This window comes from Xenopus laevis, chromosome 4L, assembly GCF_017654675.1.
Source record: "Xenopus laevis strain J_2021 chromosome 4L, Xenopus_laevis_v10.1, whole genome shotgun sequence".
NCBI classification, from domain to species: Eukaryota; Metazoa; Chordata; class Amphibia; order Anura; family Pipidae; genus Xenopus; species Xenopus laevis.
In genome coordinates this window covers 51,209,502-51,225,537 of record NC_054377.1, presented here as the reverse complement: position 1 = coordinate 51,225,537, position 16,036 = coordinate 51,209,502, and the positions used below count along the sequence as shown (strand labels likewise).

The following is a 16,036-nucleotide window of genomic DNA, read 5'->3' as shown; positions in this document are numbered from 1 at the left end:
GGCAGCTGGGAAATTGACAAAATGTCTAGCCCAATGTCAGATTTCAAAATTGAATATAAAAAAATCTGTTTGCTCTTTTGAGAAATGGATTTCAGTGCAGAATTCTGCTGGAGTAGCACTATTAACTGATGCGTTTTGAAAAAAACATGTTTTCCGATGACAGGATCCCTTCTTGTACCTGAGGATACTTCTCAGGTACAATATAGATAGAGATAGGGTTGCCACCCATGTGGTTTTGAACAGGACATCCCAGTTTTTAAAGAGTTCTTCAGTTGAAAACATTGAAATAAATGGACAGAAATCCAGCCAGTTGCATCTAAGTGATGAATTACCCTGCCCCAGTGTTGTAACCCTACCAGTATCATTGTACCCGCTTCTGATGTCATCATACCCACCCCAGCATTACTGTACCACCCCTTTGTTCGGATTTAGTCACCAGCAAAGCTGGCAACCCCAACCACACTCCCAAACAACTAAAAATGAAGACATTCAGTTTGTCTTAATAATATGTTGCCTACATCCTACCAAAAGTTAATTTTGACGTTAATAACAAATTTGACCTTTTTTTTAGCTCTGTGTATTTAGTTTACAGGGACTGAAGAACCGACTAAGACAACTGCTATGAAATTAGCATAGTTTGGGGTCTCTATGCCATAGTTTGGGTAATCTTAAATGGATTTGATATTACAGTACTGAGATCTACCACTGCATTTACTTTTATGATGTTTTTCCTTTCTGCTGTTGAGCATACAGGCAATAAATAGTTATTGAGCTGATTTTGAGGGATATTTTCCCTCATTGTACCAAACATTTTTAGCTTGCTACATATTTTGCTAAAATATATTGTATGGTCATGGGCAGGCAATTATAACTTGCGTAACTGTTTCATTTTGCTTTTGTTTTCTTTTGAGGATAACGATTTACTAAATGTATTCATGTTCATTGTATGTTTTTTTTGGTTGAAAAACTCAATAAATGGAATTAAAAAAAAAAAATAGCAATTTTCTAGATGGAGTCAAGAGCTAAAAACTAAAAAGTATGTGTCTGATAGCCTGGAACCCCGAATTGTACATCGTAATTGAGGAGAATACTATGGAAGTACAGTGGGTAGCCACAAGCACACTATTCAGGCGTTGTATGCAACAAGGATTGTGTGCCATCTAGTGGCAGGAAGCTGAGAAAATTTAATTCCGTTTCACAACCATGGTGCTGCCTGTACACATAAAGGAGCAGAAGTATGAAAGGCAGCTCAGGTACATCAGATAGGCAATTGCAGGTCTGGAATTGGATTCTAAATAGGCCCTGGCATTTCAGGTAAACAGAGGTCCAAACAGGCCACACAGCAGCCCAAACAGCCCCCCACCAGCTCATTATATAGTAACTGTCTATGGCAACTTACTGCAGCCCCTCTGGCATTTGCCAGAACCTACAGATTGCCAGTCCCGGCCTGGGCAACTGTGTAGCGTGTCTGCCGTGTATCATACATTGTGTATGTAGGGACGCTGCTTCATAGTAGTTCTGCTGTTGTTTCTGATTTAAGCACCGCTATGCGCGGAGATTGTGATTGGGGTCAGGTAGCTGGAGTGAGGATACAGGAGTCTGCTCAGGGAATGATATGATGAAAGGTGTAGCGGTGACCTTTTGCTCAAGGCTTATATAACGGGCAGTAAGTACCGGCATTCAGCATTAAAAGACAAATGGTTCCACCCAGTGAGTTACCGATGTACATGCAGTGCTGGTATAAATATCTGTGTCTGCCAACCAAGTTAGGGTTCCCCTTTTTTTCTGGAAATATGATTGCTAGTTTTGACATCTTTGCAGTAACACTGACATTAAGCATTATTTTCATGGCACGGGCTGGCAAAAATACTGGTAAGGTGGCATCAATATGTACATTAGAGCCCTGCACAATGTATTTGAGCAGAATTCATCATATAAGTACATTTAAAGGGGTTGTTCACCCTTGAGTTAACTCTTAGTATGATTTAGAGAGCGATATTCTGAGACAATTTACAACTGGTTTTCATTGTTCATTTGTTGTTGTTTTTGAGTTATTTGGCTTTTAATTCAGCTGATCTCCACTTTGCAATTTTAACAATGTGGTTGCTAGGGACCAAATTCCCCTAGCAACCATGCATTGACTTGAATAAGAGACTGTAATATTAGTAGGGGGGACCTGAATAAAATGGTAATAAAAAATAGCAATATCAATAAATCATTCGTTTTACAAAGCATTTTGTTTTTTAGATTGGGTCTGTGACCACCCAGTTGAAAGCTGGAAAGAGTATAAAGAAAAAAGGCTTAAAGCTGAAACACCCCATTTATATAGAACACCCCATTAATATAGAACATTTTGCTAATGGTCTATTGGGCAGTGACCACTACTTCTGCAAATAAGATCAACATCATTACAAGGGGTCTTTCAAGTCTTTTGGTCATGCCAGTCCAACAATGTTGATTGAAGTGTTCAAAGCTTTACAAAATCCTAACCCATGCATCATTATAAAATAAGGTTTTGCATTAACACAAATTAGCAGAAAGTGCCATCCAAATTTACTCATAGCTTGTGAGAAACCGTAAAACAGTTTATGTATCCCTTTCATTCTAAGCAAAAAATTAAGAAGAAACAACCCCAGGGTTTGCAGTGTGCTGGCACTAAAGTAACAGGGCAGGTGAAATAGGATGAGGGTCAGCAGAGGTGTGGTAAGGTAAGATCAGGTAAAATAATAGTGAAAGTAGAATGCAGTGAGATCAGACTAGTTGAGGTCTGGGGTAAACTGAAAAAGAATGAGATTAATAAGGTGAGAGGTAGGCTAGAAAAATGGTATGACCATCACACTAAATTCATAAGGGATTTTCCTCAATTAGCCTTTTTTTTCTTTTTTTTTTAAATTTTGGGATATGAATGTAAACAGGTCCAGAATCGCAATCTGGCAAATGCCAAAGAGGCTGCTATAAGATGTCATAGTCACTGTTTAGTTGGCTGGTGGGACCTGTTTGGGCTTCGGTGTACTTGGAATTTCAGGGCCTATTTCGATTCCTAAACCAGACCTGAACATAAAACCAACACAGTATTCAGGACAACATTACCTCTCTGCATCTCTATAAGCATTGCTTCCTTAGCTCTCATACTTCATTGCCTTAATTTTGCAACCCCTCAACTTCTGTGGTGCCTGTTCTGCCACCTTTCTCCACCATCGGGCATATTTATCAAAGGTGAAATTCAGATTTTGGTATATATGTTTGTAAAAAAATCCAGCAGCATCCTCTGCTGGCAAGCCTTACATCTCTTTTTGATAAATATGCCTCAGAGTCTGAAATCTGGAAAGGATTATTTCTGTCCTGTGGGGGCACAGGGCTGACCAGTAAGCCCAGAAAACTACTGTTTTAATGCTGTGTGTCAGGAGCGCCTGATGGCGCTCCCGTATCCGGCTGGGCCGCGTCCAAGAAGGCGGCGGCCATGAACCATGTGGCCCGATGCCGGTGTGATGACGTCACGCGTCTGGCCCGAAATTCTTAATAAAAGGACGCTGGTTCGATGCCCGATTGTAGATTTTGTTTTGAACATTCCATTCTATTTTAAACATTCCTAAATTCCTAAATAAATCCTGTTATATTGATTCCTGAACTATTGACCATGCCTGAACCTCGACTTTGATATTATTCTGCCTGCCTCTTGGAATTTTGCCTGGACTTTGATTACGATTTCGCCTGATCCTATTTGTACAGCGATCTTGGACTTTAACCCCTAAAGCTTCCTCCTTGGTCCTGACTACTCCAGCTGGGAGCTGATAGACCCCCTGACATTACAATTGGGCCATGGACCCCACTGAGGAAGCTGCGCCGGATGTCAGAAGAGCTCACCGGGGGCTGGTGTCCCACATTCAAACTTATGAGGCACAGCAAGTCCGCATCGGGCAAGCACTTGACACGCTTCTTTCTCGTATGCCTCCCACTTCCCCGGTTACGGGCAATCCTCCCGATCCTGTTGCTCCTTTGGTAGTGTTTTTTTCGGCTGGTGAGCCGCGCATTCCTCCTCCACCTCGCTATAATAAGGACCCGCAAGCCTGCAGAGGTTTCATTAACCAGTGTCTTATTCAGTTTGAATTTCAACCTTCGCAATACTCTTATGAGAGGGCTAAAGTGGGTTATGTGATGTCCCGTCTGGGCAGCACCTCTCTGGGAGAAGAATTCTCCTCTGACCTTCGATGCAAAGGAGTTCCTCCAGGCTTTCTGAACTGTGTTTGATGCCCCAGGCTGTGTCGCTAATGCCTTATCCAGGCTCCTGCAAATCCGGCAGGGAAATCGCAGTGCCAGTGAGTATGCTATTAAGAACTTTAATGGCAGAAATCAACTGGAATGATGAGGAATATACAGCTGTCTTCTACCAAGGCCTGTCCACTCTACTGAAAGACGATCTCGTCTCCAGAGAACTTCCCGAGTTGCTGGAAGATTTAATTGCTCTCGCCATTAAGGTGGACACACGTCTCAGAGAGAATCAATTTGCCCAGGAGCACAGCAAGTTCCACCCTATACTGGCTCCAATCTTCCAAAGACCTCTTTCACCTGCTCCATCCTAGCAACACCCAATCATTCCTCCGGAGGAACCTATGCAGATCGGAAGGGCACGTCTCTTCGAGCAGAAGAGACTTCGGAGACGTTCGGCTGGCCTGGGTCTATACTGTGGTGGCCAGCAGGGCCGGATTTGACAGGTGGGTGCCCCTAGGCCAAGTGGTCCTAGAGACTGGCGCACGGTCCTAGCGCCCATCCACACGACCTTGTGGCATTCGAGGAGCACGGAGGAGGAGACTGAGCACTGGGGAGCTGCACCTCCCCAGTGCTCCCGAGAAAGCGGCTGGAGAGGCATGCCGTCCTTAATGCTTTGCCACCCTAGGCCCAGGCCTTTGTGACCTCGCCACAAATCGGGCCTGGTGGCCAGGCTCACTTTGCCAGTTCCTGCCCATTGAAGCCAGGAGGTTCCTCTCACCAAGGTGAAACTGGACGGAAATAGTTAGCGAAAACCAACAAATCTAGAGACAGTTTGTTTATAAATTTATATAGAGTGGCAGATCATAGTGTGGTACTTTTCCTTCTTCTAATGCCCATTTTTGCACTTGCACATTGAGATATCTTGTTTCTTGCAAGCCACTGACTGACCAGTTCTATTTTAAATACACGTATATAGATTATATTTAATTTTACATGTATGAATTTGGGATATACCCAAAGGTGTCGTGATAAAGTGTCAATACTGTATGCACAACATAACAATGTTGTTTAAATGTGTACAAATAGATGTTACATAAATATATAATATATAACATAAAAATACCCCAGATTTCCACCTATTTTAGCCAATGGTAGCAATTCATCAGTGCTGTTGTTTTCAGTCATTTGCAATTGGCAGCAGTAGGAAGGTATGAGGGCTGTTGATGTTGCACTTGGCTTGGGAAAAAATGTGTCTGGCAGTGTAAGACTTGACAGAAGCTGTTCAAATATATAGAGTGCCATTCCTGAAGAAGTGGTAGAAGAGGTGAATGGAAGCACTGGTGGAAATACCTTAAAGGGGTTTACTTTTAGTATGTTATATGTTAGAATGGCTAATTCTAAGACACTTTTCAATTTGCCTTCCTTTTTTTTTTTATACTTTTTGAATTATTTGCCACCTTCCTGTGTCTCTTTCCAGCTTTCAAATGGGGGTCATTGACCTCATATAAAAACAAATACTCAGTAATGCTACAAATGTATTGTTATTGCTACTTTTTATTAGCAAATTTTCTATCTCCTATTCATATTCTAGTCCCTTATTCAAATCAGCGCATGGTTATTATGGTATTTTGGACCCTAGAAACCCGACTGCTGAAATTGCTGCAGGGATGCTGAATAAAAAGCTGAATAACTCAAAAACCACAAATAATAAAAATGAAAATCAATTGCAGGTGCCTTTTAAAGCAACACTGACAGTTTTATATGGTCTTCAGGCCAACTGGGTATACTATACCGATTTTAAAAAAAATTTTATTTAAAAATGAATAAACTTTTTGTGAGCTGTTGTTTTAAAATATACTTTTTTTTATTCTTTAGGCATTGGCTCATTTACCATTGTTGATGGGAATGTGGTGACTGGGGAAGATGTCGGTAACAAGTAAGTATTTCACATTTTGCAGGGTGTATTCCTAAAATAGAGAAGTGCTGTATAGGTGTCTGCATACAGTTGTAAATGCAACTGCTACATGGATGTATGCAACAATAGGGGTAGTTGACCCTGCAACTGCTGGGGGGACTAAAAGCGCCTGGGGGTGTACTACAAAAAGTAGTTCCCGAGCCAGTTTGGTTTCCGATTGCTGGGCTCACTGATCCTAGCAACCAGGTGGCATATAAAGGATTCTTCAGAGAAGGACAGAATAGAAAAAAGATTATAACAAAAGTTACAAAATTGCTTAGATTTCTTTAATCTGTAGTGCACTGAAAGATAATTAATGTTAAACTTTCACTTTAATATGCAAAGGTTTGTGTATGCATTTTGTTGCATTACTAGGTAGAACATTTAGAGTGGCTTTTTATCACTTGCTGTTATAGAATTTTAAGGAGCCTGAGAAAACAATTGCTCTTCATAACTGAGATATGATTTATGAGCTTTTATGGACTATAATTGGGTGCTATTAACTGCGCTTGCTACAGTACATTATCATTTATATAACAGTGTTCTCTTGAGGGCTTTCCTGTAATTCATCAAGTTTTTTCCCTTAAAGGAGAAGGAAAGGCTAAAATTGAGTAAGCTTTATCAGAAAGGTCTATATAAATACACCAGTAAACCCTCAAAGTAATGCTGCTCTGAGTCCTCTGTCAAAAGAAACACGGCATTTCTTTCCTTCTATTGTGTACACCTGGACTTTTATGTCAGACTTCCTGTTTTTAGCATAAACCTCAAGGGCTAGGGCTTGAGCATGCTCAGTTTGCTCCTCTCCCTCTCCCCCTCCTTGCTGCAATCTGAGCCCAGAGCTATGAGTGAGCAGGGAGAGACTCTGGCAGAAAGTGATGTCACACCAAGCTAATATGGCAGCAGCTATCCTAAACAAACAGAGAGAGCTTCTAGAGATGTTTACTCAGGTATGGTAAAGCATTCTGCAGAATAAATATGGTGTTATAGCTTGCACTATTGTGGTTAAACTATTAGCAATAAACTGCTTCCGTAGCTTTCCCTCTCCTTTAATCTGTTAAATAGTAGCTCTTCTGGTCTAAGCCTTCTTTTGGCCTTGTTGCTTGAGCATAATCATTCTGGACTTACTCTCATGAGAGTCGCCTTTTGTCATCACTATGCACATTAGTATTAGTTATGTTATTTCAGCAAGGTTAGTAGCACCAATTTCTTTCACTTAGTGACAGATTAGAGGCAATATTTAGGGGCAGATTTACTAAGGTCTCAGGGTTAATTCAAATTCGAATTTTCAAATTGATTATGTGGTCAAAAAAAAAAAGTTTAAAACCACCAACTCAAATTTTTGTTTGAATCTGAGATTTATCATCCCCCTACTCTGGAAGAAATTGGAATTCCATAGTTCGCCACCTAGAACCGGCCGAGAAATCAATGGCAGAGGCCCACTGACCTATTTGAAAAAGTTGATAGCCTTCCTGACATTTGAGTTTTTCGGAGAAAAACTATATTCGAATGGCGTTCGAATTTGATTTTCGGGACGTATAATTAGTTTGAATTCTAAACGTTAGAGTTTTTTCTTAAATAAGATACTATAGTTCAGTCGAGGTAAAAAAAAACTCTAATACTCGACCTTTGATAAATAACCCCAGCCCCAATTCCTTTGCATTGTGTTGGAATTTGAATCAAGTTTTTGGGTCGGTATCATTCATTTGAATTTTAGACGTTCAGGGTTTTTTTATATAAGGTCTTATATAAGGTGATTTGAGTTCATTCGAGCTCATCACAACATATAAAACATAGGACAAAGGGCACAATGAACGGATATGGTGGAGAATAAGATCAACGACATGGTCACAGTCCTGGATGCCCATGAAACCGACATCCAGAAACTACATCAGCAACTCAGCGAAGCCCTTTTAATGTTGGAAGACGGCGATAATAGATCCAGACGCAACAATGTCAGGGTGCGTGGCTTGCCCGAAACGATAACGGACCTACGGCTCGATCTAACAGAACTGTTTTCTAGCCTGCTCCCAGACATCGCCAAAGACAGATTGGAGTTTGATCACATACATTGAGCTCTGCGGCCTTACAAACAGGGGGATCCCCCCAGGGCCGGATTTACCCTTTCTGCCCCCCTAGGCCCAGCTACTGTGCCGCCCCCCGTATTTTCTGGAAGTAAATCTTTGGCTGCTTGCACCTGCACTGTGCACGCATGCGCTCAGCAGCTCTTGCCTGAACTAGCTCCCTTCCCAATCCTCTAGACTCTATTTGTAATTAGTCTGGCGCTGTGCGTGCCCGTGCGGCGTGCCAAGTGATGTCACAATGAAGCGCGAATGCGCAGTTACATGGTAACGTGGCGACGTCACAGAGCGCAGACCGGAAGAAGTGGAGATCTGCACCGACACCGCTCGCTATCTACTCTCTGTAGAGTAGAGGCTGGCGCACAGTAGGAGTCCACACAAGCTGCTGCGCCTGGTCAATGTGGGGGGCGGGCGGTTGCTCTGTTTGGAAATGTGACTGTCACGGACCGCTGCACTTTACTATGTTATAGAGAAGATGTTATGAGGCCTGCTTGCCGCCCCTAACATCTAGCCGCCCTAGGCCCGGGCCTAGGGGGCCTCTCCCCAAATCCGGGCCTGGATCCCCCCAGGGACATTATAATACGGTTCCATTTTCACCAGACGCAGGTCAAAATATTATGAGCCGCGAGGGAGGACTAATTGGTTTTTAGTTGATTTTTTAAGTTTGTTTCATTTTGTTGATTGCCACCGTAGTATACTGTAGTTGTGACAGGAGAATGCTTGATAGCCGTATGGCTACGCAGGTTGCATACCCCCGGGATCCACGGTCCTGACACAAAAATATATGATGGCTACAGGTGAAATGGCAGTATCTATAATTTCGAACAACGTGCAAGGATTTAACTCACCCTCTAAACGGGCTAAAGCCTTTTCCTTTTATAATTCTATTGCAGCAGACATTGTATGTTTACAGGAGATGCATTTTTCTGCTACCGCCTTCCCCAAGTATTTTCACCATAGGTACCCCTTACTTCATATGGCCAGGGGGCCTACAAAAACAAAAGGGGTTGCTATCTTTTTTAAAAACCGGGCTGACCGTTATAGTGGAAAACGTAGTCGCAGACCCGGATGGTAGATTTCTACAAATAAAACTGCTGCTTCATGATTCCAGATATACTATTGTAACGTATTACGCACCCAACCAAAATCCCCTTTTGTTTTTGTCCCGGATAATTCAACAGTCAAGAGTCAAGCGGGAAAAGAAGGGGTCTTATTATTTGTGGAGATTCAAATTTGATCCTCAACGCAGGATGGGACAGGCCACTCCACTTTCCACATCTGAAATCTCCAATATCTACTCCATTCGTCAATTTAGACGGATAGTTGAACGCCATTCGCTAGTTGATGTTTGGAGGGAAAAGAATCCGTACAGTAAGTGCTATACTCAATATTCATATCCCCATAAGGTTTATACGCGTATAGATCATATATTTATTTCGCAGGATTACACACCTCAAGTACATGCTGTGAAGATCTTAAATGTTCCATGGTCGGATCATTCCCCAGTTTCTCTTCAAATTAACATTGACAATCAGGCTGCTAGAGGGTATCAATGGAAACTTAACGACTCTTTACTTATGATTCCGGAAATAGTGTCAGATATTGAAACTACTTTAACACACTACTTTAAGGAGAATGAAACTTTCGTATCTTATGTAAAAACCCTTTGGGAAGCACATAAGGCAGTTCTTTGAGGCAGGTTTATTCAGCTGGGCTCCAGACGTAAAAAACAACGTAAAATAGTGGTAGACACCCTGACTCGGAAATTGGATGAGGTGATGAAACGACATTGTGATAATCCAGATTTAGATTTAAGATGTGAAATCCATTAAATTCACCTAGATCTAGACTTGGCTCTCACTCATGAAGCTGAAAAGGCTCTTCAATGGTCGCAAAACAGAAATTTTATTCTAACGCAAACAAACCCAGTAAAATGTTTGCAAGAAAACTAAATAATAGCTCTCGTGCTGAACAACATACTGGAGGGATAACAAATAACCCTGCAAAAATAACAGAGGAATTTGCAGAATTTATAAGAAGCTATATTCTATCGTAGGAGACCCAAACTTTGCCCAATATAAAAAACTATTGTACAATCTTCAGCTTCCTACACTTACTGACACCCAGCTTGAAACTATAGAAACTGATGTCACCATTGAGGAGGTAACTGCAGTAATTAAACACTTAAAATCTGGGAAGGCCCTGGGTCCCGATGGGTTTTCGGTAACCTACTATAAAAAATTTGCTCTAACATTAGCCCCCTACTTAACAAAGTAATTTTATTCCCTCCAACATGGTTCCCGGTTTTCACATTTATCGCAAATGGCGAAAATTATAACAATCCCAAAACCATCAACGGACCATACCAATTGTCAAAATTATAGGCCAATATCTCTTCTGAATAACAATATAAAAATTCTGTCAACCATTTTAGCCATTCGGCTTAATTTGTATCTTCCTCAATGGATACATAAGGATCAGGTTGGGTTTATACCAGGACGACAAGCTAGTGATGCCATTAGACGCCTTTTATTGTTGATTCATAAGGCCCAGATAACTTCCACCAAAGCTTTAATATTGAAGTTAAAAATTAGAAAAGCTTTTGATACACTGTCTTGGACTTACTTATACCATATACTTAATTTATGGGGCTTTGGGCACAACTTCCAAACCAGGGTGCAAGCGTTATATCAATTCCCTTCTGCTTATGTTACAGTGATGGGATATCAGTCTCCAATATTTAGTATTCATTGGGGTTCTAAACAAGGGTGCCCACTGTCGCCTATTTTATATGATCTTGCTATCGAACCACTGGCTGCCCTCATAAGAGCTGACCCTAATATACATGGCCTTATAGTTAACGATTTCCATCACAAAATATCCTTGTTTGTGGATGACGTAACAATGCTTGTAACACAACCCTTAACCTCCTTACCTAATCTGTTTAACTTGCTGGGTTAATTTGGGGATATCTCTGGTCTGACTATAAATCACGAGAAATCCGAGGTGCTCAATTTGACTCTCCCTCCCGAGGCAGTTAAACTTCTAAAAATTAATTTTGATTTTAAGTGGCAGTCTGATTGTATTTCAATACTGGGGGTTAACCTTACCACTTTGTTTTCGAACTTGTATAAATACAACTACCCTAATTTGTATGCCTCCTTAACAAAATCATTGGAAGAATGGAGTAGGTACCATATTTCATGGGTGGGACAAATAAACTCTATTAAGATGACCCTATTGCCAAAGATCCTGTATTATTTTCGTACCCTGCCAGTTTCTGTTAACAGTTCAGATTTAAAGGAATTTCAGAGGAAGGAACTACGGTATATATGGGATAAAAAATCCCCCAGGGTCAAACAGAAAACCCTATATGCGTCTAAAGCACAGGGAGGTCTGGGCCTTCCAAATGTACTCCATTATTATTATGCTGCCCAACTCACCGCTATTCCACTCACGCATTTGGGTCCGGAAAACAGTGCACTATAGAATAAAGCTTTCAATAGTAGACGGAATGTTTTTACAGAAAACAGTGCACTATAGAATAAAGCTTTCAATAGTAGACAGAATGTTTGTATGTAAATATTTAGCACAGAGCTGTCTGGGAATACTGAAAGAAGTAAAGTAGAATCATGGGTACTTCATCTGTGTACTGTATCTATTTAAAAACAGCTGTATGCTAATGGCTTTTTATATTTACTACATGTGAACAACACATTTGTAGACATATAATAAAATTATATACAGTAAAGGCCATTGCGCCGAGACAGATGATATAGCTCTCGAGCAGAGAAGGCACATGGAATTTTCTGTGGGCTGCTGTCCTATATCATTTATTATGAAGCATAATGGAAAGGAAAGCTTGCACCTTTATTTTTCATAACAAATTATGTAGAGCGTTTCTTCCATTTAGAATCTCTTTCTCTTGATCTATGCATGTGTTACCCTAGTAAGGAAAACATGCAAATAAGTCATACTTTTATATTTTTGTGACCCGGTACATTTGCACCTTTCAGTCTGAATATGCAACATGATAACAGAGATGCAGAATTCCTCAGGAGCATCTTGAATTAACTACAGGTATGGGATCCGTTATCCGGAAACCCGTTATCCAGAAAGCTCTGAATTACGGAAAGGCTGTCTCCCATAGCCTCCATTATAATCGAATAATCCAAATTTATATAAATGATTCCCTTTTTCTCTATAATAATAAAACTTTACCTTGTACTTGATCCAAACTAAGATATAATTAATCCGTATTGAAAGCAAAACCAGCCTTTAGAGTTTATTTAATGTTTACTTGATTTTCTAGTAGATTTAAGGTATGAAGATCCAAATTATTGAAGGATCCGTTATCCGGAAAACTCCAGGTCTCAAGTATTCTGGATAACAGGTCCTATAACTGTACTGGTAGGTTTTGGGTATTTGAAAGGAAGAAATGTGGTTACAAGGGAACTTCATGTAAATTAAAAGGTTAAGAAACTAGGGATGCACCAAAGCAATCATTTTTGATATTCAGCCAAACCATATCAGAGCAAAAGTGTTTGGAAAATCCCATATCAAATCATGTATTTGGTACATCCCTGATAGAATAACTGTTGGAATCCCTGTGTGCTGCTGCCTCCTTGGGGGTGAGAGTTAGAATGCATAGGAGGAATTCTATCATACTTACCGTGATTCCCCTTTCCTGGCCATCCCCCTAGTCAGCATTAACTGACGGGTATCCCCTCCCACTGACAGATGTGTCCCCTAGCAGAGTTTAAAGCCCCAATTACCTACTTCCTCCCTGTCTCTGTAAAAAGCTCTAAGATTCGGGAGGGAATGCTGACTAGGGGGATGGCCAGGAAAGGGGAATCACGGTAAGTATGATAGAATTCCTCCTTTCCCTGGCCATCCCCCGTCAGCATTAACTGACGGGTAATACCCAAGCAATGAAACAAGGGGTGGGAGAATCAAACAGTTTACTTAGAATTCAGTACTGCTTGAATAACTTTACGACCAAAATCAGCTCTTTTGGTTAGCCTGACATCTAAACGATAATGTTTAACAAAAGTATTAGGACTAGCCCAGGTAGCTGCCCTGCAAATGGCATCTGTAGGTGCTCCTGCTTCTGCCGCCCAAGACGTCGCCATACCTCTGGTTGAATGGGGCCTGACCCCCTCAGGTACTTCTTGCCCTTTTAGCGAGTAAGCCTTCTTGATCATAGTAATGATCCATCTACGAATCGTTGAAATCGAAGCCGCTTGACCCTTGTTAGCTCCACAAGGGATAATGAACAGGCTTTCAGACTTCCTAAAGGGTCTTGTAGAGATCAGATACCTCTCCAAACACCTCTTTATATCCAGAACTTCAGGAATATCCTTCTCCTGATCTGAATTTTTGTCAATGGCTGGAAGACATATCGGTTCATTTAGGTGAAATTCAGACACCACCTTCGGCAGAAATGATAAACTTGGTCTGAGTGTCACTCCCTGATCACTGAAAACTGTGTAAGGAGGGTTAGCCATCAGAGCTTGCAGTTCGGAGACCCTTCGACCTGAAGCTATAGCCACCAAAAATACCGACTTTAGAGTTAAATCCCACATGGATATGTTCTCTTCAGGAATGAAAGGAGATATTGAAAAAGCTTCCAGCACAAGCGGCAAATCCCAAGAGGGAGCAAGCTCCTTAACTGGTGGTCTAATTCTTACTGCAGCCTTGAAAAAGCGAACTATCAAAGGATTGCTGGCAAACTGAATTCCCAAAATTGCTGAAAGTGCAGATACCTGAACTCTAAGGGTACTAGTGCTGAGGCCCTTATCCAAACCCAACTGAAGGAACTCCAACACTTGAATCACCTCTGGGTTTTCAGGATTGAATCCTTCCTTCGTAGCCCAAGAAGAAAAAACACTCCAAATCCTATCGTATTTTAAAGAAGTGCTATTCTTCCGAGATTTTGACAAAGTATTTATAAGGGATTCCGAACAGCCCTCTTCCCTCAGCCTGTTGAGCTGAGTCTCCATGCCGCTAGCTTTAGTTGTTGAGGAGCAGGATGAAGAAATTGACCCTGGAACAGAAGGTCTGGTTTGTAAGGGAGTCTCATTGGTTTGTCCACAGCCAACCTCCTTAACAACGGATACCAAGTCCTTCTCGGCCAATCCGGTAGGACTGCGACAACTTCGATCCGGGACCTCAAAATCTTCTTCAAAACCTTGAAGATCATTGCGAATGGGGGAAATACGTAAGCCCAAAGGTTGTTCCAACTGTGGGAAAATGCATCCGTCGCCCACGCTTCCCTGCATGGAACTCTGGAGAAGAAGATTGGAAGTTTGTGATTGTTCACAGAGGCCATGAGATCCAGATCGGGTCTCCCCCATCTTCCCAATATCTTCCGAAAAACCTGGCTGTTGAGGCTCCATTCTCCAGGATCTACTTGCTTGCGGCTCAACCAGTCCGCCTTCCAATTCAGATTCCCGGGAATATGAACTGCCGTTATCCCCAAGAGACATGACTGGGCAAATTCCATAATGGGATTCAATTCTTTCATCATTGCCCTGCTCCTGGTGCCTCCCTGACCCCTGATATAAGCTACTGCTGAGACGTTGTCCGATCTTATGCAGACTTCCTCTGCCCAAAGTAGAGGTTCGAAAGCCTGTAGAGCTTTCCAGACTGCCCTTAATTCCAGGATGTTGGACTGCAGATGAGATAGATCTTTCTCCCAACGACCTTGGACTGACCACTGCTGGCAATGTGCTCCCCAACCGGAGCCCGAAGCGTCTGTGTAGATGTTTAATGGCCTTTGATCTAGCAGAGGGAATCCTTTCCGAAGATTTGAGGCATTCAGCCACCATAACATCTGATTCCTTGCCTCCACTGAAAAGTAAATCATTTGGTTCCAATCTTTCCTGATCCCACTGCATCAGAAATAGCCTTTGAATCTTCCTCATATTCCATCTGGCCCAAAGAACTACTCCAATTGTTGAAGTCAAACTGCTTAAAACCTGCATAAATTGTCTTGCTGGAAGACAGTGTAAAAACACCACCGTTGTCATCATTTGCTTTATCTTGAAGATCCTCTCCTGAGACAAGGAAATCATCCCTAGACATGTATCTATCTGAGCTCCCAGATAGACTAATCTCTGAGTTGGTACAAGTTGGCTCTTTTCCAGGTTTAACAACCATCCGAACCTCTGTATCTCCGACATTACTGTGTCTCGATGTCTTTCTAGGATCTCTGGATTTCTGGCTACAACTAATAGGTCGTCCAAATAGTGATAAACCTCTATGTTTTGTTTCCTTAACCTCGCAATGACAACTATTAAGACCTTTGAGAATGTTCTGGGTGACGTGGAAAGGCCAAACGGAAGGCAGGTGAATTGTAGATGCTGCCCTAGGAAAAAGAATCTGAGGAAACACTGATGTTCTACCGCGACGGGCACATGCAGATATGCGTCTCTTAGATCGATTGAGATGAGCCAGTCTCCAGGACTTACTGCCCTCTTGATGGTTAAGATGGACTCCATCTTGAAGGAGCGAACCCTCACGCACTTGTTTAGTTTCCTGAGATCCAGGATTGGCCTCATATCGCCTGACTTTTTCTGGACCAGGAACAGGGGAGAATAAAAGCCTTTTCGCTGTTGAGAATTGGGCACTGAAATCACTGCTTGTTTCAGAATTAGTTTCTGGATATACTCCTTTAAAAAAACCTTCTTGTCTTCCTCCCGAGGGACCGGAGTCTGGATGAAATGATTGTATCTGGGTTTCCAAAGAAACTCTATCATATAACCTCGGGTCGCAATAGCTTTTACCCAAACAT

At 41.8% G+C, this 16,036-nt stretch overlaps 1 protein-coding gene across 2 annotated transcripts in view; it reads left to right on the top strand.

The window, feature by feature from the left end:
• LOC121403013 (NEDD8-activating enzyme E1 regulatory subunit-like) overlaps positions 1-16,036 on the top strand; it is a 32,114-nt gene that overhangs the window by 6,307 nt on the left and 9,771 nt on the right. For both annotated transcript variants that reach the window (XM_041590162.1, XM_041590161.1), the window contains exon 2: positions 6,085-6,145. In XM_041590162.1, coding sequence (XP_041446096.1) covers positions 6,133-6,145 — 13 coding nt within the window. In that variant the 5' untranslated portion in view covers positions 6,085-6,132. The remainder of the gene's footprint in view (positions 1-6,084; positions 6,146-16,036) is intronic.